At 36.9% G+C, this 25,559-nt stretch overlaps 1 protein-coding gene across 3 annotated transcripts in view; it reads right to left on the bottom strand.

The window, feature by feature from the left end:
- COL24A1 (collagen type XXIV alpha 1 chain) overlaps positions 1-25,559 on the bottom strand; it is a 398,952-nt gene that overhangs the window by 180,868 nt on the left and 192,525 nt on the right. For all 3 annotated transcript variants that reach the window (XM_061411389.1, XM_061411390.1, XM_061411391.1), the window contains exons 22-24: positions 10,182-10,235; positions 8,934-8,978; positions 5,821-5,874 (exon numbers count right to left, since the gene is read on the bottom strand). In XM_061411389.1, the coding sequence (XP_061267373.1) occupies positions 5,821-5,874; positions 8,934-8,978; positions 10,182-10,235 (153 nt within the window). The remainder of the gene's footprint in view (positions 1-5,820; positions 5,875-8,933; positions 8,979-10,181; positions 10,236-25,559) is intronic.

Genomic DNA, 25,559 nt, shown 5'->3' with positions numbered 1-25,559 from the left:
CACATGTTCATAACTTTAACTACAATTCTGCCATCCATAAAGCTCTGAAAATCCAAAGTTTTTCACAACACACTTGGTGGCAAACTTGACCTAACCTGTGTTTATTTGGTAGCAATGCTTTTTGCCTGACCCAAGTTAGAGAAAGTTAGTTTGATTAATTTGAACATCCTTACATTTCACCACAGAAATACCAATGTGTCTAATTATGGTTTTGCTGTCCCATAGCCTGCTGGCAGTGTTAAGTAAGATACAGTACATATACCATACTACCTTATCAGAAAAACAAATGACCCAATCAAAAAATGGGCAGAAGACCTAAACAGACATTTCTCCAAAGAAGACATACAGGTGGCCAATAAACCTGTGAAAAAAATCTTTCATTATTAAAGAAATGCAAATCAAAATCATCTCACACTGATCAGAACAGCCAACATCAAAAAATCTACAAAAATCTACATCATCAAAAAATCTACAAATGGACAATGGAGAAAAGAGAACCCTCTTACACTGTTGATGGAAATGTAAACTGATATAGCCACTATGGAGAAGAGTATGGAGATTCCTTAAAATACTAGCAATAAAATTACCATATGACCCAGCAGTCTCACAACTGAGAATATGCCTTGAGAAAATTGTATTTCAAAAAGACACACACACCCCAATATTCATTGCAGCACTATTTACAATAGCTAGGACATGGAAGCAACCCAGATGTTCAACCATTGACAGATGAATGGATAAACAAGTTGTGGTATTACACATATATACAATTGAATATAACTCAGTCATACAAAGGAACAAATTTGAGTCAGTTCCAGTGAGGCAGGTGAACCTAGAACTTGTAATAGAGTGAAATAAGTCAGAAAGAGAAAAATAGTGTATATTAACACATATATATTTAATGTAGAAAAATGGTACTGATGAACCTATCTACAGGGCAAGAGTAGAGAAGCAGACATAGAGAACAGACCTGTAGACACAGTGGGGGAAGGAGAGGGTGGGAGGAATTGAGAGAGTAGCATTGAAATATATACCTTACTATATGTCAAACAGATAGCTAGCTGAAGCTGCTCGATAACACAGGTAGCTCAACTCAGTGTTCTGTGATAACCTAGAGAGGTGGGAGGGGTGGGGTTGGGAGGGAGGTTTATGTTTATGTATGTATATATGTATGTATGTATGTATAAGTGACGTATGCATATTTATGGCTGATTCATGTTGTTGTATGGCAGAAATCAACACAAAATTGTAAGCAATTACCCTCCAATTAAAAATAAATTTATAAAAATCCAAACGTCAGTCACTTCAAATAATAAGTTATGAAACTGTATTTCATAACTGTATTTCAAACTATATGAGTTGGGCCCTGGATGACTTTTACACTGGTCATGAGAAAGGATTACTTTCAGTGGTGAGGAATGGTATGAGGAAAGCCTGAACAAAAGCACAGACTAGTGAAAAGTAGTTTAGGGTGCCATGTATAATTAATCTGACAAGAACTCACATTTTATTTATACCAGAGATAGGAGATTAAACTATTACCCGCTATCTGAAAAGTAATAATTATTATGCAGTGTGGGACAGTTAAACTCACCAAACAATATTGTAGTTACTCATGATATGTAGCTACTCAGCACTTGAAATTAACTGGTCTAAACTGAAGTGTGATGTAAATATAATATACACACTGTATTTCAAATACTTTGTAAAAAAATCTCATTAATAACTTTAATACTGATAACATGTTGAAATGATAATATTTTTATATCTTGGGTTACACAAAATATATTACTAAAATTAATCTCTCCTATTTCTTTTCACCTTTTTATTGTGGCTCCACATCTGTAATTCATATTTTATACTCTATTGGATGGTGCTGATTTTCAGCACTGAAACCTAATACTCATATAGGTAATCAGTTTGAAATAAGCTTTCAAAGACTACAAAAACTTGCTTTTCTATTTCTATATACATTTAGATAAATAGTAAATAAAGCATTGTATAAATAAATAAAGCATTGAATAAAGCATTATAGTAGTATGTTGAAAATCCTAGTTTTTAAGAGTTCATTAGACAGCTTTTATAGAAAATTTGTGGCAGGAATTTATATTTATATACACAATGTATATGTGTGTATGTATATGTGTGTGCATTTGAGTCAGTTCTAATGAGGTGGATGAACCTAGAGCCTATTATACAGAGTGAAGTTAAGTCAGAAAGAGAAAGATAAATACATACTAACGCTTATATATGGAATCTAGAAAGATGTTACAGAATTTATTTGCAGGGCAGAAAGTGGAGAGTGAAAAAGTTGGCTTAAAGCTCAACATTCAGAAAACAAAGATCATGGCATCTGGTCCCATCACTTCATGGGAAATAGATGGGGAAACCGTGGAAACAGTGTCAGACTTTATTTTTTTGGGCTTCAAAATCATTGCAGATGGTGATTGCAGCCATGAAATTAAAAGACACATACTCCTTGGAAGGAAAGTTATGACCAACCTAAATAGCATATTCAAAAGCAGAGACATTACTTTGCCAACAAAGGTCTGTCTAGTCAAGGCTATGGTTTTTCCAGTGGTCATGTAGGGATGTGAGAGTTGGACTGTGAAGAAGGCTGAGTGCCGAAGAATTGATGCTTTTGAACTGTGGTGTTGGAGAAGACTCTTGAGAGTCCCTTGGACTGCAAGGAGATCCAACCAGTCCATTCTGCAGGAGATCAGCCCTGGGATTTCTTTGAAAGGACTGATGCTAAAGCTGAAACTCCAGTACTTTGGCCAGCTCATGCGAAGAGTTGAGTCATTGGAAAAGACTCTGATGCTGGGAGGGATTGGGGGCAGGAGGAGAAGGGGGCGACAGAGGATGAGATGGTTGGATGGCATCACTGACTCGATGGACGTGAGTCTGGGTGAACTCTGGGAGTTGGTGATGGAAAGGGAGGCCTGGTTTGCTGCGATTCATGGGGTCACAAAGAGTCGGACACGACTGAGCAACTGAACTGAACTGAACTGAACTGAACTGAATGGAGAAACAGACAAAGAGAACAGACTTATGAACACAAGGAGTGGGGAGGAGAAGGTGAGATGTATGGAGAGAGTAACATGGAAACTTACATTACCATATGTAAAATAGATAGCCAATGGGAATTTGCTGCATGTCTCAGAAAACTCAAGCAGCAGCTCCATATCAACCTAGAAGGCAAGGAGGGGGAGGGAAATGGGAAGGAGGTTCAAGAGGGAGGGGACATATGTATACCTATGGCTGATTCATGTTGAGGTTTGACAGAAAACAACAAAATTCTGTAAAGCAATTATCCTTCAATTAAAAAATAAATTAATTAAAAATAAATGATCCCAATAGAAAAAAAAATAGTTCATTAGACAGTTTTATAAAAAATTTGTGGCAGGAATTGATTTTATGTTTATATATACAATATATGGAGAAGGCAATGGCACCCCACTCTAGTACTCTTGCCAGGAAAATCCCATGGATGGAGGAGCCTGGTAGGCTGCAGTCCATGGGGTCGCTAAGAGTCCGACACGACTGAGTGACTTCACTTTCACTTTTCACTTTCATGCACTGGAGAAGGAAATGGCAACCCACTCCAGTGTTCTTGCCTGGAGAATCCCAGGGACAGGGGAGCCTGGTGGGCTGCCGTCTATTGGGTCACACAGAGTCGGACACGACTGAAGTGACTTAGCATAGCATAGCATAGCATATACAATATATATGTATGTATGTACATGTGTATGCACATATAGACGGAGAAGGCAATGGCACCCCACTCCAGTACTTTTGCCTGGAGAATCCCATGGATGGAGGAGCCTGGTAGGCTGCAGTCCGTGGGGTTGCTAGGAGTCGGACACGACTGAGCGACTTCGCTTTCACTTTTCACTTTCATGCATTGGAGAAGGAGATGGCAACCCACTCCAGTGTTCTTGCCTGGAGAATCCCAGGGATGGGGGAGCCTGGTGGCTGCCGTCTATGGGGTCGCACAGAGTCGGACATGACTGAAGTGACTTAGCATAGCATAGCATAGCATGCATATATAGATATAATTTTTTAAAAAACTTCTCCTACTTAATGGTCCTCTCAAATTCCAATTAGGGAGATGAACCCTTTGTGATACATAATCTTAAGGGAGGTCTATGTTAATAGGCAGAAAGCAAAAGTTGCTTGCAGATTACCTACATTCCTGCTTGAGTTTTCAGACAGCCTGAATGTAGGAGGTGAGTTGTCTTTGAGGATGCAAAGAGAGAGAGGAATAATTCCTCCAGGTCTATGGAGAGAACAGAGATCCTAGGGTTCTGTGAAAGGTGGTGGCTCTTAACAATCTCCAAAGTGCTCCCCCAGAGTTCCAGGTTCCCCCAAGGGAATGCCAGGTCTAGGAAATAGCTATATGATATTCCAAAGAAGAAATTTCAGGGACAAGTATGAAGATTGAACAGTAAAGAACTTCCTTCACTTCCTAGGTAACACGGATGCCACCCAGATGCTGATGTAACTCTAGGGAGGAGGCAGGATGTCAGTAATGACTGAGATTAGTTTCCTGCCAGTTTGACTGGATGGTAGCTCATGGTGAATTTTCTAGTTGCTTGGTAGTACAGGGATTAATTACAGTAAAAGAGAATTAAGACTTCTATTTATAAATACCATGCATCTATTTTCTGGGAGTTTTTCTATGTAACTTGAGAGTCAGGTACAGATACTCCCAGACATGCTGACACATTATAAAATATTTTAGCTCATATTTATTATTGGCCTTAATAATAATATTACTATTAAAAACAAAGAGTGTTTGTTTGTCCCTTAATCTCCAGTATAATAAAAATGAGTTTAATATAAATAATATATTTAATATAAATAATGAGCTCTGAACTCCAGATTTAAGAAATTAAGCAGTAAATCTGTGATACAATTCAATTTTTCATTAAATTTTAAATTTGTACTGATCACCAGTTCTCATAAGTTAGCTTCTTTCAGATCTTACTTAATGCTATACATAAAAAACCACTGCATTACTTTATATTTGTTGGTGTTACTAAAAATCACATAAAACTTCAACACAAAGCAAAAAAGTTGGTCAGTGGTACATTTTTTAAATGTCATAAAATCTTAAAAATACCGAATGATGATCCAGAGTATGTACTTAGACTCACTGTATATTTTCAGTTAGAGGACCCAGACTTAGTGACGATACACAGACACATTTTTTAAATGTAGATTTAAACATTATAGATTTTTAACTTGTAGATTTCTACCAGTGGAACAGACAGCCCCAAAAGTCATAGTTTACTATCCTATGTGCGTGCATGCTAAGTCGCTTCAGTCATGTCCAACTCTTTGTGACCCTGTGGACTGTAGCCTGCCAGAATCCTCTGTCCATGGGATTCTTCAGGCAAGAATACTTGAGTGGGTTGCCATGCTCTCCTCCAGGGGATCTTCCCTACCCAGGGACAGAATCTGCATCTCCTGCTCCTCCTGCCTTGCAGATGGATTCTTTACCACTGGGCCACTGAGGAAGCCCGTTATTGTCCTATATATAACCACAAATCTTAATATTTCTTTATTAAAATGCATATCTAATTACAGACATAGTCATAGATATTTACAGACATATATCTAGATACAGATAAAGATATAAAGACATACAGTATTTCAAATACTATTTGAACCAGCTTTAACATACAACTGGTTCCCTCAATTAAGGGAATTGAATAAAATCTTTGATATGTGTTCATTTTATATTGTTCTGAAAGTCATAAATTTATCTTTTCATAAATTATACTATGTAACTGGTAAGAAAATCAGTTGCTTTACCTTCAAGCCTTCTGGTCCTGGTTCACCGGCATACCCCTTTGGACCTGGTTTTCCCTTAGAAGGGAACAGGAAAAAAAAAAGATATGTTTAATCCTTCTTCTTTCAGAAAGTTTGCTAATTTATGAAATTCAGACTATCCTATGAGATGAAACACTTCAAAATTAGTTGATAAATGCATTTTATCAAACTTAGCCATTCTTTCTACCTTGTCTGTCTACTTGCCATGCACAGTTCTAGGAACTGAGGATTGAGGAACGCAGTAAATATACTTGCCTTTAGGGCTTCCCTGATAGCTCAATTGGTAAAGAATCTGCCTGCAATGCAGGAGACCCCAGTTTGATTCCTGGGTCAGGAAGATCCACTGGAGAAGGGATAGGCTACCCACTCCAGTATTCCTGGGCTTCCTTGGGGGCTCAGCTGGTAAAGAATCTGCCCACAATATGGGAGACCTGATTCAATCCCATTGGGAATATCAATTCCTGATTGGGAAGATCACTGGAGAAGGGAAAGGCTACCCACTCCAGTATTCTGGCCTGGAGAATTCCATGGACTGTATAGTCCATGGAGTCACAAAGAGTGGGACAAGACTGAGTGGCTTTCACTTTCACTCACTTTTATAGAGCTTACATTCTATGGAGGATGACATAATTTAAAAAAAATAAGTAAAGTACATGGTATACTAGGTAGTGGCAAATTTGAAGAACATCAAATTAAGCAGGACAGGAGATATAAACTGTTGTCGAGTTTCTTTAAAATTTTGGTAAGACTAACAAAAAAGACCTCAATGAGAAGGTGGCAATAGAGTAAAGACTTTTTAAAAGGGAAAGTTATATGGATACTTGGGGGAAGAACATTCTAAGCAGAGGCAAAGAGCAGTGTAAAGGCCCTGAGGCAAGAATGTAGCTGGAGCGCACGAGAGAGGAGATCAGTAAGAAGATGAGGGATGAAAAGGGAATGGGGAGAGGAAGCCAGGTCAGAGGGCCTGGTAGATTATAGTAAGGGCTTTGGTTTTAACTAAGCAAGACAGGAAGCCTTAGCAAGCTTGAGAAGTGCCAGGATCTGTGTCTTCACAGGACCACTCTGATGTCAGAGCAGAAGCAGGGAGTCCAAAGAGGCGTCATCTGCAATAATCCATGTGAGATATGACAGTGGCATGAGCAGGACGGTAATGGAGGAGGTGGGCTTCCCTCGCGGCTGGCTCAGTGGTAAAGAATCCACCTCCCAACGCAGGAGATGCAGGTTTGATCCCTGAGTTGGGAATATTCCCTGGAGAAGACAATAGCAACCCACTCCAGTATTCCTACATAGGAAATTCCTTGAACAGAGGAGACTGGTGGGCTACATTCCATTGGGTTGCAAAAGAGTCTACATGACTTAGTGCCTAAAATAACATCAGAGGAGGCTGTGGAAAGTGGTAAGATTCTGTATATAGTTTGAAAGTAGAGTTTCCAGGAATTGTGGACAGGTCATGTGCAGAATGTGAGAGAAAGAGTCAAGAATGAATTCAAGAAAGAGTTCATTCATTTTTAATCTGCGTAAAGGACAAATGAAATGAGGTAGACTGTGGGAGAACTAGTTTGAAGGGTAAATTGAAGGCTCAATTTTGGACATTTCCGTTTGATAGTTTTCTTAGACCTCTAAGGGGAGGGATCTTGTGGTAGTTAATACAAGCACAGAGTTAAGGGGTAGAAGGTTCTGATCTAAACATACAATTTTGGAAATCATTAGCATTTGATGGCATTTAAATCCATAAGAATGGACCAGTTCATCCAGGCAGTAAGTGTAGAAAGAAAAGAGAAGTCTACAAGTCAATCCGTAGGGCACCCTAAAATTTAGAAGAGATGCGTGGTCATGAGGGAGATAAGGACTATGGAATATCACTAGAATCAATGAACTGAAATTTCTATTGGGACTGTTGGATTGGGTTACAAGAGAGAATGCAACAAAAGAAAGGAGGTGATGGTTGGGGAATGAAAAGTTTAAAATTAAAAATTAAGAGGTTTCTGTAACTGGTAATGATAAGGTCAAGGCTTTGTCCATAGCAGTAAGTAGCTGAAGAGAGTAGAGGATAAGATCCTTGGAGGAGAGAAAGTCAATATCCTGGAGTAATCTATAGGAAGTGGTTTCTAATATCAAATAACTGATGTCTGATTACACAAGATTTGATTAAGGAGATCATTATATCTCAACCAATGATGAACATCATACATTATGATGTTCTCAAGAAAAAAATGAGAGGTATTTCCTGTGAGACTAATAATGACTCTTAAAATATATGTGTTGTACACACTTTATTTTATGATACTGTACACTTTCATCATGTATCCCCAAATTCTTAAAAAATTCATTTTTAGAACATGAAAACAAGTAATTCATATATTACCACACAATATTATCTGAAAAAATAATTGGCCAGAAAATATCTTATTTGCCTTCCATAAATTTACTAACAAACTCAGAAAACAGAAATTTCCAAAGTATTACTAAATAGTTAATGTATTTAGGTTCGTATGACATTTTGAGAAACTTGATAAATAACTTGTACAAATTACTAAGACCATAAGACTGGATGAATTGAAGGAATAAGTAAATATATAGTAGGTGTAATATCATTTAAAATATCCCTGGAAATTTTTAGTTGTAGGGCTTCCCTGGTAGCTCAGTTGGCAAAGAATACTGCAATGTAGGAGACTGGGGCTCAATCCCTGGGTTAGGAAGATCCCTGGAGAAGAAAACAGCAACCCACTCCAATATTCTTGCCAGGGAAATCCCATGGACAGAGGAGCCTGATGGGCTCTAGTCCATGGTGTCACAAATATGTAGTTGCTGCTACTGCTAAGTCACTTCAGTCGTGTCCGACTCTGTGCGACCCCACAGACAAATATGTAGTAAGAATAATATAATTTAAAATATCCTTGGAAAATTTTAGTTACAATACTATTTTATTTGAGGGGGTTGTATGGCTATAGACCATGGAGACCACTTCAATAAACCACTATAGTTTGTTTTAATCTTTGCCCTTTGCTATAAACTTAAACTTTGGTGTTATTTAAAAACACAAAACCATTGTTTTAAGAGAAGCATTCTTCGAAAACTATTTATGTGGTACCTACTCTTGGCCCCAGTTCTCCAAAGGATCCAGTTGGTCCTTCTTCTCCCTTAAACAAAGATCAGAACATTTCATACCTCATGAGATGAGTATTTAAAAATATAAACCCTTATTCCATTTATTCTGAAGTCTGAAGCTCTTTCTGAAATGTAATAAAAATAATACTGTGATTTTCTTATATTTCATAACTATGTCACCCCATAACATTTAATTTTTTTGTCTGACAACCCCATATCACATTAAGAAGGATATGTACTTTTGGATTATTTTTAAATTGGTAGATGATATAAGATAAACATAGAAAATTGAGAGTAGATAAGAGTGAAAGTGATTAGGGCATTAGAAAAATCAGCATTAGGAATCACTGAGATTGTGAAATGAGGACAGACTTGACTTTCTTGGACTCTATATCTCTGACATAAATAGATGGATTTCAGTACAAATTGTTTTTATTAAAAAATTATTGGTACAGAATGTTTGCTCTTGGCACATTCTGATTCTTAATTATTCAACAAACGTTTTTGAGTCGCAGTTCTTTCTTACGCCTTAGAGATAAAGATATATCAGATCCTACACAAATGGAGCTCAATGTTTAGAGTTTCCTTTTATCTAATTTGCAGATCAAACATTTTTGAGATCAAATCAGCTATAATGTCATAAAATATAAAATTTTGTGCATTCTTCTAAGGATTAAATATTGTATGGGTAGACAAAACAGAGAAACATACAAAAATAATTTTTATACTTTATATTCTAAGAAAATTAAAATAATAAATGTATTGATTCTATTTAACATATTTGCTAAACATACTGATTTTTTTACCTTTAAATAAACAGTTCATATTTACCACATCTGAACACTTACAGACCTCTTAAATCATATATCTTATTTATTTAAAAACATTTTAGTCAGTCCATAATTCAATTAAAAATAATTTATGGGTTAGAAATATAAAATAGACACAAATGGTAAATGTAAATTCTAGTACATATGAGGGAGATTATGGGCTCAGATTCTTCAGCCATTTTGTAGAGACCACTTCATAAATCACTTAGTGAATTCAGAACATTAAAATGATTCCAAATTCCATCCCATAACTGCCAATACAAAATGGTAACTTGAAATCCTCAATGGTAAAAAACTGTCCACCTAATGCAGTTTTCTTTGAGCCAAAACTAAAGTCCCATAAAAAATAAAAAAGAAAAATCTGAATTTAAAGAATTTCTGACTGGATATTTATTTTCTCCATACCTGAGTTCCTTTGAGACCAGGAGGTCCAGAAGGCCCTCTGTTTCCAATGAATCCCTGTAAAAGCAATACAAGGACACAAAGTAACATTTTTAGCTCTGTTAATACTTTTTCATTAGGCATTAGTCTCAGACGTGCAATAATATTTGATACCATTCATTTCTCATTGGGAAAGTATCAAAACGATTTAGAGGCTAGATAAGCAAAAAAACTGCATGTCATCCAGAAACTTGGAAAACATATGATAAACTTATTTTTAAACAATATGTTAATATTCATATAATCTGCTCAGTATGTCACTCTTCAACTGGACCATTTTTCATAAAATGTGCTAGAATTAAAGCAATAGGCCCAATTGTTAATCTGATACTAGTACAGTAAATACTGATGGATAATAGAGTGTCCACAAAGTCTGAAAACAGATGGAGAAGATATATAGTGTTTTAACATCTGTTTAGAGACTAGCAAAGTCTGGAGCACATTATTCATATGAAATGTTCTTCAACTTACTTCCTTTCTTGATACAAGCTAGTAAAAAAGAGAGGACAATTTGCAGAAGAATTAACTATCTGAATACAGTCATGAATTTTAAGATTAAAATACATCTTTTGTTCATCTAAATGCATGCTGTTAAAAGTCAAATGCTCTTTGAATAACAATTCATCCAGTAACTGAAACATAAATCTTCCTATTTCAGCAAATATTATATATCACTTATTTAACATGGCAACATTTTTCTTGTTTTGTTCTGTTCCTCTAACTAGGCAATGAGCCAGATCTTTAAGTAACTCTTTTTTAAAAGCTACATTTTGTATTATTGCCTTTAGTAAGCTTATAACCATTAAAGGTTTAATTTAATTTTTAGCTGTAACAAATAACTATGCCAAATAGTAGATCTACCTACATGACTCATTTTTGGTTTGGAATGGAGCAGAGTGATGAGATGAGAATCTCATCATGATTGACTGCATGAGAATCTTCCTTCATGATATATCTTGGTTTATAATTGCTATGTTATAAACACAATCAAAAAATGAAAAACTGTTCAAGCTTAAAAGTCTGTAATACATTACCACAGACTCATTTTGTACATAAGCACTATCTAAGAAACTGCATGAGTTTAGGCAATAACCTAGCTGTTTTGCTCAGCTTTCTTATTTTTAATAGGAAGAGATGGATTATTGAAATGAATGTATACTGCTCTATATATTCATATTTTTTTTTCAGGCAAAATTTTGCTTAATGAAGCAGTCTTTCCTCACGTAGTTTGAGGGGAGGTGTCTGTACCCTTGACTAAATGTAAGGATGGATATATGACAAGGACCTAAATCAGCATAATCCACATGCCTAGAAACAGTGGTTGGTTCAGTAATGAGCCAGAAACCCAAGTTAGTCCAACTAAAGAAATTTTTGGCTTACAGTGGAACAACTGGGAAGACAAAATAGCATTAAGGATGATGTAAACCTAAACAGAAGGAAACCAAGAAGGGGAGAGAATCTGAGAATGAAACCAATGAATAAATGAAGTGATTGGGTTCTAAGGATATCTTTGGGGGTCTGGGTATAGTTGTGTTTGAATTCCTATACTTCTCATATACAATCATATTTTAGTTGAGTTTTCATTATTTACAATCAAAGAATCCTGACTGATACTGTGATTTCTAACTCTTAATATCTAAAATGGTCTTCTAGAACTCTAAGGTTTTAATGTGCAGACTAAAGGTCAGAATGTTGTGATATTTAAATTCCACCACAGGATAGCTAATGTTTAGTTATTTATTCATATGTTCATTTTTTCAACAGACATTTTATTAATTTTCTATTATGTGTAAGGTCCAAAAAAAAGCACAATAGTAGTCCTGATTTATACAAATATGAATAATATAGAGTCTTTATTCTCAATGAATTAATAATTTACTATGGGAGAAGGCAATTTAAAATAAAAACTAGAGTAAGAGTTGTAATGGAATAGAAGTATTAGCAAAGTGGAAAAGGGGACTTATATGAAGGAGCAAAAACTTTTCTGGGAGGATCATAAATTTTTTAGGATGTGCAAATAATTTTGTATTATGCAAAAACTTTTCTGGGAGGATCATAAATTTTTTAGGATGTGCAAATAACTTTGTATTGAATTACGATAGCTTAATAAAAACATGTATCTAAAAATAAGTTCACACCAAAAACTTACCAACAATGTGGGGTCTCAAAAGGCACTGATGACGATACATTTTACATTGGAGGATATATTCAAAAAACAGCTCCAAACCCAGAAGAGGGGCTAAGTGATCCAAGAGAACTCGATTTTGCTATTCTCTCACTGTAGCTATTTAGCCTGTGAAAGTGGCACCCCCTGATTAAAACCTCCCAAAAAACCCTTTCAGGGAGGCAAATAAGCCCAGGTTCCTTTTTCCTTCCCCTTCCAAGATTAATTTATAATCTTAAAGGAATAAAAGTTGAATTAAAGGGGAACAACTAGTTACAGGCTGTTTATAAGAAACACCTCTAAAACATAAAAATAAGGAAAATTAAATTTAAAAAATAGGAGGATATATGCAAAGCAATTTACCAGCCATAAAATAGCTGAAGTAGGTGGCTCAGATGGTAAAGAATCTGTCTGCAATGCAAGAGACAGGGGTTCATCCCTGGGTTGGGAAGATCCCCTGGAAAAGGAAATGGTAACCCATAGTAGTATTCTTGCTGAAGAATTCCTTGGACAGAGGTGCCTGGTGGGCTATAGTCCATGGGGTCACAAAGAGTCAGACATAGCTGAATGACTAACACTTTGAACTCTAGAGCTAACAGATTTTAGGGTAAAACAGATTATTAGCATTAAGAGGGTCATTCAATAATGATCAAAGGCTATGTTCATTAGGAAGGGAAAAACCAGAAGATATTTATGCATTGAGGAACACAACTTCTAAATATATACGTTAAAACTGAGAAAGACGTTAGGGAAATTTTAACAGGTCTCTTCCAGAAATTAGTAGGTCAAGCTGATAAAAATCAGTAGAAACAGAAAAGACTTAAATTGAAAAATTAATAAACACGATCTAATGTTGTTGTTCAGTCACTCAGTCATGTTGGACTCTTTGTGACCCCATGGGTGGCAGCAGGCCAGGCTTCCCTGTCCTTCACGATCTAATGGCCATACATAGAAAATGGGAACCCCAAATTCGAGTTTACAAGTGTTTATAAACATACATGAAAGATTTATGAAACCTAAAAGATATCTGCCAGAAAACATATCAATAGTTCTATCAATTAAAAAAGTATAGTATATCTATTTAGTGAGTTACTATATAGTGAAAATGAACATGCTATAAATAATATTAATCAACTTAGAATAAGCTGAAAAGATAAGACTGAAAGAAGAAAGTAACTGAAGTATGTATGTAGTATGATTTCATTTATATTAATTTCTAAAACAAGCAAAATAAATATTATGAGTCTAAACATAGATGGTGACAGGGAGGAACAAAGCCTCACCCATCAGTAGACAATTGGATTAAAGATTTACAGAGCATGCCCTGCCCACCAGAGGAAGACCCAGTTTTCCTCACAGCCAGTCTCTCCAATCAGAAAGCTTGCATAAGCCTCTTATTCTCATTCATCAGAGGGCAGACAGAAGAAGCAAAAACTATAATCCCACAGTCTCCAGAACAGAAAGCTAACCAATAACCATGTGATAATCACATGGATCACAGCCTTGAATAACTCAATGAAGGTATGAGGCATGCCGTGCAGAGCCACCCAAGACAGATGGGTCATGGTGAAGAGTTCTGACAAAATGTGGTGTACTGGAGGAAAGAATGGCAAACTACTTCAGCATTTTTGCCTGGAGAAACCCACAAACAGAATGAAAAGGAAAAGAGATATAACACTGGAAGATGAGACCCCGCCCTCCCCAGGTGGATAGGTGTCCAATATGCTACTAGGGAAGACAGGAGAAATAGTTCCAGAAAGAATGAAGAGGCTGAGCCAAAGTGTAAATAACACTAAGATGTGGATGTGTCTGGTAGTGAAAGTAAAGTCCCATTCTGTAAAGAACAGTATCTCATAGGAACCTGGAGTGTTAGATCTATGAATCAAGGTAAATTGGATAAGGTCAAACAGGAGATGGCAAGAGTGAACAACATCTTAAGAATCTGTCAACTAAAATGGACAGGAATGGGCAAATTTAATTCAGATGACCATTATATCTACTATGGTGGGCAAGAATCCTTTAGAAGAAATGGAATAGCCCTCATGGTCAACAAAAGAAAGTTCATAATGCAGGACTTGGGTGCAACCTCAAAAAGAACAGAATGATCTCGTTTCACTTCCAAGACAAATCATGTGACATCATAGTATTCCAAGACTATACCCTAACCACTAATGCTGAAGAAGCTGAATGGTTCTATGAAGACCTACCAGATCTTCTAGAACTAACACCAAAAAAAGATGTCCTTTTCATTATAGGGGACTGGAATGCAAAGGTAGGAAGTCAAGAGATACCAGGAGTGACAAGCAAGTTTGGCCTTGGAGTGCACAATGAAGCAGGGCAAAGGCTAACAGAGTTTTGCCAAGAGAACACGCTGGTCATAGCAAACTCTCTCTTCCAATAATAAAAGGCAACTCCACATATGGACATCACCAGATGGTCAATACCAAAATCAGATCGACTATATTCTTGGCATCCGAAGATGGAGAAGCTCTATTCATTCACCAAAAGCAAGACCTGGAGCTGACTGTGACTGTGGCTCAGATCATCAGCTCCTCATTGCAAAATTAAAGCTTAAATTGAAGAAAGAAGGGAAAACCACTAGGCAATTCAGGTATTGCTGTTATTGTTGCTCAGTCACCAAGTCATGTGCAACTCTCTGCAACCACATGGACAGCAGCACACCAGGCCTCCCCATCCCCTTAACATCTCCCAGAGGTTTTCCAAGTTCCTGTCCACTGAATCAGTCATATCATCCACCCATCTCATCCTCTGTAGCCCTCTTCTGCTTCTGCCTTCAATATTCCCCAGCAACAGGGGCTTTTCCAATAAGTCAGCTCTTTCCATCAGATGGCCAAAGTATTAGAGCTTCAGCTTCAGCATCAGTCCTTCCAAAGAGTATTCAGGGTTGATTTCCTTTAGAATTGTCTGGTTTGATCTCCTTGCTGTCCAAGGGACTCTTAAGAGTCTTTTCTAGCACCACAGTACAAAAGCATCAATTCTTTGGTGCTCTGTCTTCTTTATGGTCCAACTCTCATATCCATACATGACTACATGACTACATTCAGGTATGACCTAAATCAAATCCCTTATATAATGGAGGTGACAAATAGATTCAAGGGATTAGATCTGGTAGATGGAGTGCCTTGAAGAACTATGGAGAGAGATTTGTAACATTTGGGTACACAGATAGTGGTGACCAAAACCATCCTCAAGAAAAAGGAATGGAAGGATGCAAAGTGGATATCTGAGGAGGCCTTACAGACAGGTGAGAAAAGAAGAGAAGCAAAACGCAAAGGAGAAAGGAAGAATATATCCAACTGAATGCAGAGTTCCAGAGAACAGCAAGAAGAGATAAAAAAAATCTTAAGTGAACAATGCAAAGAAATAGAGGAAAACATTACAATGGGAAAGACTAGCAATCTCTTCATGCAAACTGCATATTTTCATGCAAAGATAAAGGACAATAAAGGACAGAATCAACAAGGCCCAACAGAAGCAGAAGAGATTAAGAAGAAGTGGCAAGAATACACAGAGAACTACATGAAAAAGGTGTTAATGACCCAGATAATCATGATGGTGTGCCTAGAACCAGACATCCTGGAGTATGCACTCAAGTGGGCCTTAGGAAGCATTACTATGAACAAAGCTAGTGGAGGTGATGGAATTCCCTGAGCTATTTCAAATGCTAAAAGACGATGCTGTGAAAGTGCTGCACTCAATATGCCAACAAATTTGGAAAGGGCAGCAGTATCCATAGGACTGGAAAAGGTCAGTTTTCATTCCAACCCCAAAGAAAGTCAACGCCAAAGAATGTTCAAACTACCACACAATTGCACTCATCTCACATGATAGCAAAGTAATGCTCAAAATTCTCCAAGCCAGGCTTCAATAGTATGTGAACTAAGAACTTTCAGATGTACCAACTGAATTTTAAAAAAGCAGAGGAATCAAGATCAAATTGCCGACATAAGTTGGATCATAGAAAAAGCAAGGGAATTCCAAAAAATTATCTACTTCTGCATCACTGACTACGTGACAAATAAAAAGGATCACAAGAGACTAATACCAGTAACAAACTGGATAACCTAGAAGAAACAGGTAAAATTCCTAGAAATACACAACCTACCAAAACTGAATCATGAAGAAAGAAAACCCTAACATAACTATAACTAGCAAGGAGACTGAATCATTAATCAAAACCTCCCAGGAAATAAAAAACCTAGGATGGTTTCCCTGGAGAAGTCTACCAAACATTTAAAAAAGAATTAATGTAAATCCTTCTGAAACTCTTCCAGAAAAGTTGAAGAGGGAATATTTTCAAAGTCATTTTATGAGGCCAGCTTTACCCTGATACCAAACCAAATAAAGATACTACTAGAACATAAAACTAGTGGCCAATATCTTGAATGAAAATAGATGTGAAAGTCCTTGAAAAAACTAGCAATTGTGGAGTAGTCCAAGATGGCACCACCTTCCCTGGACATACCAAATCAACTACATATAGAACAATTACCACTGAAAAAGAACTAGCTACATAGCTCCCCCACAACAAAGGATACAAAAAGCCTCACTGAGATAAGTAGGAGAGGTAGACATGTGGTTTCATCAAAAAATTCACCTCCAATAAACAACCTCCTTAAGGGAGGGATCTCATGGGTTTGGAGCTACTCCCTGAGATACAAGGGGTTTATGCCAAACCTCAATAGCTGCACTAAAAAAATAAGGGTCCCCAAAATCTGGCTTTCAAAACTCAATGGGGCTTAATCCAAGGGAACTGGGGGCTATGGAATCTTATATACTCCTTTTGAAGGACTCATGCATGGTCTCACACTTTCTGGGACTCACTGCAAAAGCAGTAGTTAGAGAAGTGCCTGGACCATGTGTGAAGGAGACTGATTTACTAATCTTAAAGTGACTGCTAGTGAGGCAGGTATGAGTTGGGACTTTGGGACTGAGGTGCTGATGAGCACCATTTTTGAAATTTCCCTACACCTTTATAACACAAGTGGGTACACATAGACACAGCCTCCCTAAAGCACAGTATTGTTATTTTTTTTTAAAGCACATTAAAAGTATCATACACAAAGATCAGATGGGATATAAGGATGATTCAACATTTCTGCATGAAATCAATCAAGGTGATAAACCACATTAACAAAATGAAACATAAAACTCACATGATCATCTCAATAGATGTAAAAAAGCATTTGACAAAATTAAAATCCACTTATGATTAAAAAAAAAGAAACAATAAGTGAGTATAGAGAGAATGTGCCTCAACATAAAAGTCCATATATGACAAATATACAGCTACCGTCATAAGCAACAGTGAAAAGCTGAAAGATGTTTTTTCTAAGATTAGAAACAGTTAAAGATGCCCACTTCTGCCACTTCTAACCAACATAGAATTGAAAGTCTGAGCCACAGCAATTAGCCAAAAAACAGAAATAAATAAAAGGCATCCAAATTAGAAATGAAAAAGTAAAACTGTCACTATTTGCAGATAATAGGGCTGCTCTGGTGGCTCAGATGGTAAAGAATCTGCCTGCAATGCAGGAAACCTGGGTTTGATCCCTGGGTTGGGAAGATCCCCTGGAGGAGGGCATGGTAACATTCCAGTATTCCTGTCTGGAGAATTTCCATGGACAGAGGAGCCTGTTGGGCTACAGTCCATGGGGTTGCAAAGAGTCAGACACGACTGAGTGACTAAGCACAGCATGATTATCATATACATAAATTCAAAAAGACTCCACCAAAAAAGTTAGAATTAATAGATGAATTCAGTAGAGTTGCAGGATGCAAAATCAATACACAGATATCTGCTGCAATTCTATACATTACAAACCAAAAAACAGTGAAATGAACAAAACAATCCCATTTATAATTGCACCCAAAAAGAATAAAACACATAGGAATAAATTTAATTAGGAAGGTCAAAGACCTACCCACTGAAAATACACTGATGAAAGAAATTTAAAAGGACACAAATAAATGGAAAGAGAGTCCACTACAAAACATTACTGACAGAAATTTAAAAACACACAAACAATGAAAGGACTTTCCATACTCATGAATTGGAAGGCTTAACATTTTTTAAATGTCCATACCATCCAACCAACAGATTCAAAGCAATCCTTAGCAAGATTCCAGTGGAATTTTATGTAGGTAGAAAAAAAATTCTATAATTCATATGGAACTAAAAAGGACTGTGAATATCTACAACAACTTTGAGGAACAGCAACAAAGCTGAAGGTCTCACACTTCTTGATTTTAAAACATATTACCAAGCTAAAATAATCAAAACAGTTTAATATGAGCAAAAAACAGAGATATAGATCAATGGCAAGTATTCTTGTCTGGAGAACCACATGAACAGTATCTTTCACCCAGAAATAATGAAGAGACAGAGCCGAAGTAAAAACAATGCCCAGTTGTGGATGTGACTGGTGATGGAAGTAAAATCCGATGCTGTAAGAACAATAGTACATAGAAACCTGGAATGTTAGGTCCATGAATCACAGTAAACTGGAAGTGGACAAATAGGAGATGGCAAGAGTGAAAATCGATATTTTAGGAAGCAGGGAACTAAAATGGACTGGAATGGGTGAATTTAATTCAGATGACCATTATATCTACTAATTGGGCACAAATCCCTTAGAAGAAATGGAGTAGCCATCATGGTCAACAAAAGAAAGTTCATAATGCAGGACTTGGGTACAATCTCAAAAACAACAGAATGACCTTGGTTCACTTCCAAGGCAAATCATTCAACATCACAGTAATCTAAGACTATGCCCCAACCACCAATGCTGAAGAAGCTGAAGTTGAATGGTTCTATGAAGACCTACAAGACTCTAGAACTAACACCCAAAAAAGATGTCCTTTTCATTATAGGGGACTGGAATGCAAAAGTAAGAAGTCAAGAGATACCTGAAGTAACAAGCAAGTTTGGCTTTGGAGTACAAAATGAAGCAGGGCAACGTATATGCAGAGTACATTATGCAAAATGCCAAGCTGGATGAAGCACAAGCTGGAATCAAGATTGCCGGGAGAAATATCAACCTCAGATATGCAGATGACACCATGCTTATGGAAGAAAGTGAAGAAGAACTAAAGAGCCTCTTGATGAAAGTGAAAGAGGAGAGTTAAAAAGTTGTCTTAAGACAACATTCAAAAAATGAATATCATGGCATCCAGTCCCATCATTTCAAGGCAGGTAAATGGGGAAACAATGGAAACAGTGACAGACTCTTTTTTTTCAGACTTTATTTTTTGGGGCTCCAAAATCACTGCAGATGGTGACTCCAGTCATGAAATTAAAACACACTTGTTCCTTGGAAGAACATCTATGATAAACCTAGTGAAAGTGAAGTTGCTCAGTCGTGTCCCAACTCTTTGCGACCCCATGGACTGTAGCCCACCAGGCTCCTCAGTCCATGGAAATTTTCCAGGCAAGAGTGCTGGAGTGGGTTGCCATTTCCTTCTCCAGGGGATCTTCCTGACCCAGGGATGGAACCCGGGTCTCCCATATTGCAGGCAGATGCTTTACTGTCTGAGCCACCAGGGAAGCCCATGATAAACCTAGACAGCATTTAAAAAGCAGAGACATTACTTTGCCGACTAAGGTCTGTCTAGTCAAAGTTAAGGTTTTTTCAGTAGTAATGTATGGATGTGAGAGTTGGACCATAAAGAAAGCTGAGCACCGAAGAATTGATATTTCTGAACTGTGGTTTTGGAGAAGACTCTTGAGAGTCCCTTGGACTGCAAGGGGATAAAACCAGTGAATCCTAAAGGAAATTAGTTTTGAATATTCATTGGAAGGACTGATGCTGTAGTTCAAATTCCAATACTTTGGCCACCAGATGTGAAGAACTGACTCATCGGAAAAGACCCTGAATCTGGGAAAGATTAAAGGCAGGAGAAGAGAATGATAAAGGATGAGATGGTTGGATGGCATCACCGACTCGACAGACATGAGTTTGAGCAAGCCCCAGAAATTGGTGATGGACAGGGATGCCTGGTGTGCTGCAGTCCAAGTGATGCCCATAAGTGGAACAATGTTAATGTTCATTGATGTATGAGTGGATAGATAGAATGTGGATTTTTAAACAATTGTACAAGGGACTATTTTCATGCAGCTTTCAAAAAGAGTGAAATTCTGACATAGGCCGTAATATGGACGAACCCTGAAGACATTATGCTAAGTGAAATGTGCCAGTCCCAGAAAGACGAATATTGCATAATTCTAATTATACGAAGTATCTAAAGTAGATTCTTTATCGTCTGAGCCATCAGGGAAGCCCAGTCAGACTAATAGAAGCAGAAAGAATGATGGTTGTAGGCCTTGTGGGAGGTGGAAATTGGAGTTGCTGTTAAATGGGTACAAAGTTTCAGTTATGCAAGGTGAAAACATTCTAGAGATTTTTGGTGCAAAAAATATGCATACAGTTAATACTGTACTATATACTTAAAAATCCCTGTCCATCACCAACTCCTGGTGCTTGCTCAAACTCATGTCCATCGAGTCGGTGATGCCATCCAACTATCTCATCCTCTGTCGTGCCCTTCTCCTCCCGCCTTCAATCTTTCCCAGAATCAGGGTTTTTTCCAATGAGTCAGCTCTTTTCACCAGGTGGCCAAAGTACTGGAGCTTCAGCTTCAGCATCAGTCCTTCCAATAAATATTCAGGACTGATTTCCTTTAGGATGGACTGGTTGGATCTCCTTGCTGTCCAAGGCACTCTCAAGAGTCTTCTCCAATACCACAGTTCAAAAGCATCAGTTCTTTGCTTCTCAGCTTTCTTTTTGGTCCAACTCTCACATCTATACATGATCACTGGAAAAACCATAGCTTTGACTGTATGACCTTTGTCACAATGTAATGTCTCTGCTTTTTAATATGGTGTCTAGATTTGTCACAGATTTTATTTTTAGTTTTCATCTTATTTTCAAGTAATTGCTTAACAAAGTCCATTGCCCATTGTACAAACTCAGTAAATACTTCTCAGCTGACTAAATGCTGCCTGGAAAATCAAATGGTTAAAATAGGAAGTCTATGTACAAAATCTTGACTTTGGAATGTGCCTATTCAGGGTGGGGTTGCTGTGATCTCAGAGAACTATTTAGGAATGCAAGTTAGCTCACCTATATACAGGTAAGCATATAACATACTTTAATAATTCAGTGTAAAAAATTATTTCCATATATTCTGTAACATAACCTCACAAATAGGACTTTTCTAAAAACAGGGATATTATACAACAGACAGGAACAGCTTGTTGTTAGCACTCTTAATTCCATAGCCAAAGCAACAACACAAACCATTATGGCAACAAATAAGTCATTCCTCTGTTTACTGAAGAACAGAGAATATTTACTGGGTACTCACTTTCTGCAGTAAGCAGCAAGGGATGTGGTTTCGCTAATGTTATGGAATGCATGAAAGCAGTTGCCAAATTGGGAAGCTCTCAAGAAGGCTTGCTGAAGTATGTTTTGTAACTATACACACACACACACATACACACAAAATCCCACAATGGATGGAACCATAATTAACACAAGTTTCCAATGTTAGTTTGAGGTTTTTATTCAACTGGCAGAAAATGAGGAGAAAATAAAAGGCTTCTTTTAGAGCTGTGCCAAATTGCTCTGGAAGGAACACATTTTGTTTGCAAATAGGATAACCATGTATTTCAAAGAGAGTGCACATAGTTTTCTTGATGACTAATTTACATAGCCTAAACAGAACTTTAATAATTTACACTGTCCTCACTTTCCAAATAAGATATATACATGAAAATAAAAAGTTTTAAGATGTTTCCATGTCATAATGTATACAACCTAAGAAACACATCATGTAGGGTCAATATGTATGGCTCTATTTTTCCAATTTTAGAATTTCTAGAACAATTTCAAGGCAAATAGGAAAGATGGAAAAAGAAGACAAAAACAGACCCTTCCCAACCTAGAAAACATAAAATCATACTCCTCTTCTTTTAAAATTTTCTGGTTCTCTTGATTAAATCATCTAAGATATTAAAATTCAGTGATGTGTAGAAAAACAGTTAGTCTCATAATGTTGGTGCAAATGAGGCCATAACTCATATTATTGAAAAAATTTAGATAAAGTTATGCAAAAAGTAATTACTACTCACTGGAAATTCAACCATTTATATTCATTAAAATATGTGGCCTTCAGGTCTCTGTCACACTTTTAAATATTGTAATTTTAAAACTGAAGAAAGTAACGGGAAGGAAGTTTTAAAGATTAGTATTATGATAGTATTCAGGAGGTCAACTGGCTTTCTTCAGTTCTGACATTTTTCTTAATGAAAATTTATGAGAAACACAATTTACAAACTGAAGAGGATTTACAAAGTTATCCTATGTTCTTCACCTAGTATGATATGCATAATTTAAAAGCTTAAATTAAGGAGTTGAGGGCAAGATGGAGTGGGAATTAAGAGGTACAAACCACTATGTATAAAATAAAAAGTGCTACATTAAAAGGATCATACACCATGATCAACTTAGATTTATCCCAGGGGTGCAAGGATCTTTCAATATGTGCAAATCAATCAGTATGATACACCACATCAACAAATTGCAACACCATATGACCATCTCAATAGATGCAGAAAAAGCCTTTGACAAAATTCAACATCCATTTATGCTTTAAAAAAACCTCTCTAGAAAGTGGGCATAAAGAGACCATCCCTCAACATAATAAAGGCCACATATGACAAAACTGCAGATAAATCACAATCAGCTGTGAAAAGCTGAAAGCATTTCCTCTAAAATCAGGAACAAGACAAGGATTTCCACTCTTACCACTTTTAACCAACTTAGTTTTGGAAGTACTAGCTATTGCCATTAGAGAAGGAAAAAATGAAGGGAATCTAAATTAGAAAAGAAAAAGTAAAATGGTCACTGTTTGTGGATGACACAATACTACACAGAGAATCCTAAAGATACTACCAGAAAACTACTAGAGCTCATCAATGAATTTGGCAAAGTTGCAGTATACAAAATTAATACACAGAATCTTGTGTACTTCTATACCTTAACAATGGAGAATCAGAAATAAAAATTAATAAAACAATCCCACCTACCACTGCAACAGAAAGGATAAAATACCTAGGAATAAACCCATGTAAGGAGGCAAAAGACCTGTACTCCAAAAACTGTAAGATGCTGTTGAAAGTGAAGATGACACAAACGGATGGAAAAATATAAATGTTTTTGTATTTGAAGAATCAACATTGTCAAAATGACTATACTGTCAAGGCAGTCTACAGATTCAGTGCAATCCCTATCAAATTACCAATGGCATTTTCCACAGAACTAGAACTAAAATCTTAAAATCTGTAGGGAGACACAGAACACCCTGAATAGTCAAAGCAGTCTTGAGAAAGAAAAACAGGGCTGGAAGAATCACATTCCCTGACTTCAGACTATAGTCACAAGAACAGAAACATCCATTGACAGAACAGGGTAGAAAGTCCAGGAATAAACCCACACACCAACGGAGAAAAGACAGTATCTTCAATAAGTGGTGTTGGAAAAATAGGACAGCTATGTGTAAAAAAATGAAATTAGAACATTCTTTGCCACCATGCAAAAAAATAAACTCAAAATGGATTAAAGACCTAAATGTAAGATTGGATACTATAAAACTCCTAGAACATAGGAAGAATATTCTTTGACATAAATTTCAGTAGCATATGTTTTTATTTGTCTCCTAGAGTAATGTAAATAAAAATAAAAATAAACAAGTGAGACCTAATTAAATTCAAAACTTTTACACAAGCAAAGGAAACCATAAACAAAACCAAAAGACAACCCACAGAATATGAGAAAATATTTGCAAACAAAGAGACCAACAAGTGATTAACCTCCAAAATTTACAAACAACACACGCAGCTCAATAAAAAAAAAAAAAAAAAATGAAATCAAAAGATGGACAGAAGATCTAAACAGACATTTAACCAAATGAGACATACAGATGGCCAAGACACATGAAAATATGCTCAATATTGTTAATTATTAGAGAAATGCAAATCAAAACTACAATGAGACAACACCTCCCACCAGTCAGAAGGACCATCAACAAAAAGCCTGCAAACAATGCTGGAGAAGGTGTGTAGAAACGGGAATCCTTCTACACAGTTTGGTAATGTAAATTGTTCCAGCCACTGTGGAGAACAGTATGACAGTTCCTGAAGAAATGTTTGGCAAAACCAATACAATATTGTAAAGTTAAAAAAAAAAAAAACCAAAAAGAAAAAATAGAGCTACTACATGATCCAGCAATCCCACTCCTGGGCACATATCTGGAGAAAATCATAATTCAAAAAGACATATGTGCCCCAATGTTCACTGCAGCATACAATAGCCAGGACATGTTTTCTGGTGGGAGGGGACATGGGTATACCTATGGCTGATTCATGTTGATGTTTGGTAGAAATCAACACAATACTGTAAAGCAATTACCCTTCAATTAAAAATAAATAAATTAAAAAAAAATAGCAAGGACATGGAAGAAACCTAAATGTCTATGGAGTGAAAGTCACTCAGTCATGTCCAACTCTGTGATCCCATGGACTATACCGTCTATGGAATTCTCCAGGTCAGAATACTGGAGTAGATAGCCTTTCCCTTCTCCAGGGGAATCTTCCCAACCCAGTGATTGAACCCAGGTCTCCTGCATTGAGGGCAGATTCTTTACCAGCTGAGCCACAAGGGAAGCCCAAGAATACTGGAGTGAATGGCCTACCCCTTCTCCAGTGGATCTTCCCGACCCAGGAATTGAACCAGGGTCTCCTGCATTGCACATGGATTCTTTACCAACTGAGCTATCAGGGAAGTCCAGATAATATAGGAAAGGTGGTATGTATATACAGTGGAATATGACTCAGCCACTGAAAAGAATGAGATAACACAATTTGCAGCAACATGGATAGATGTGAAGACTATCATACTAAATGAGGTAAGTCATAGAAAGACAAATATCATATGATATCAGTTATATGTGGAATCTAATAAAATGATACAAATGCACTTATTTACAAAACAGAAACAGACTCACAAACTTAGAGAATGAACTTATGGTTACCGGTGGGGAAAGGTGTGGTGGAAGCATAGATTGTGAGTTTGGGACAGACAAGTATGCACTGCTAT

This window comes from Bos javanicus, chromosome 3 (assembly GCF_032452875.1).
Source record: "Bos javanicus breed banteng chromosome 3, ARS-OSU_banteng_1.0, whole genome shotgun sequence".
Taxonomy (NCBI): Eukaryota; Metazoa; Chordata; class Mammalia; order Artiodactyla; family Bovidae; genus Bos; species Bos javanicus.
Note: the sequence above shows the minus strand (reverse complement) of the source record. Positions and strands in the feature narration are given on the sequence as shown.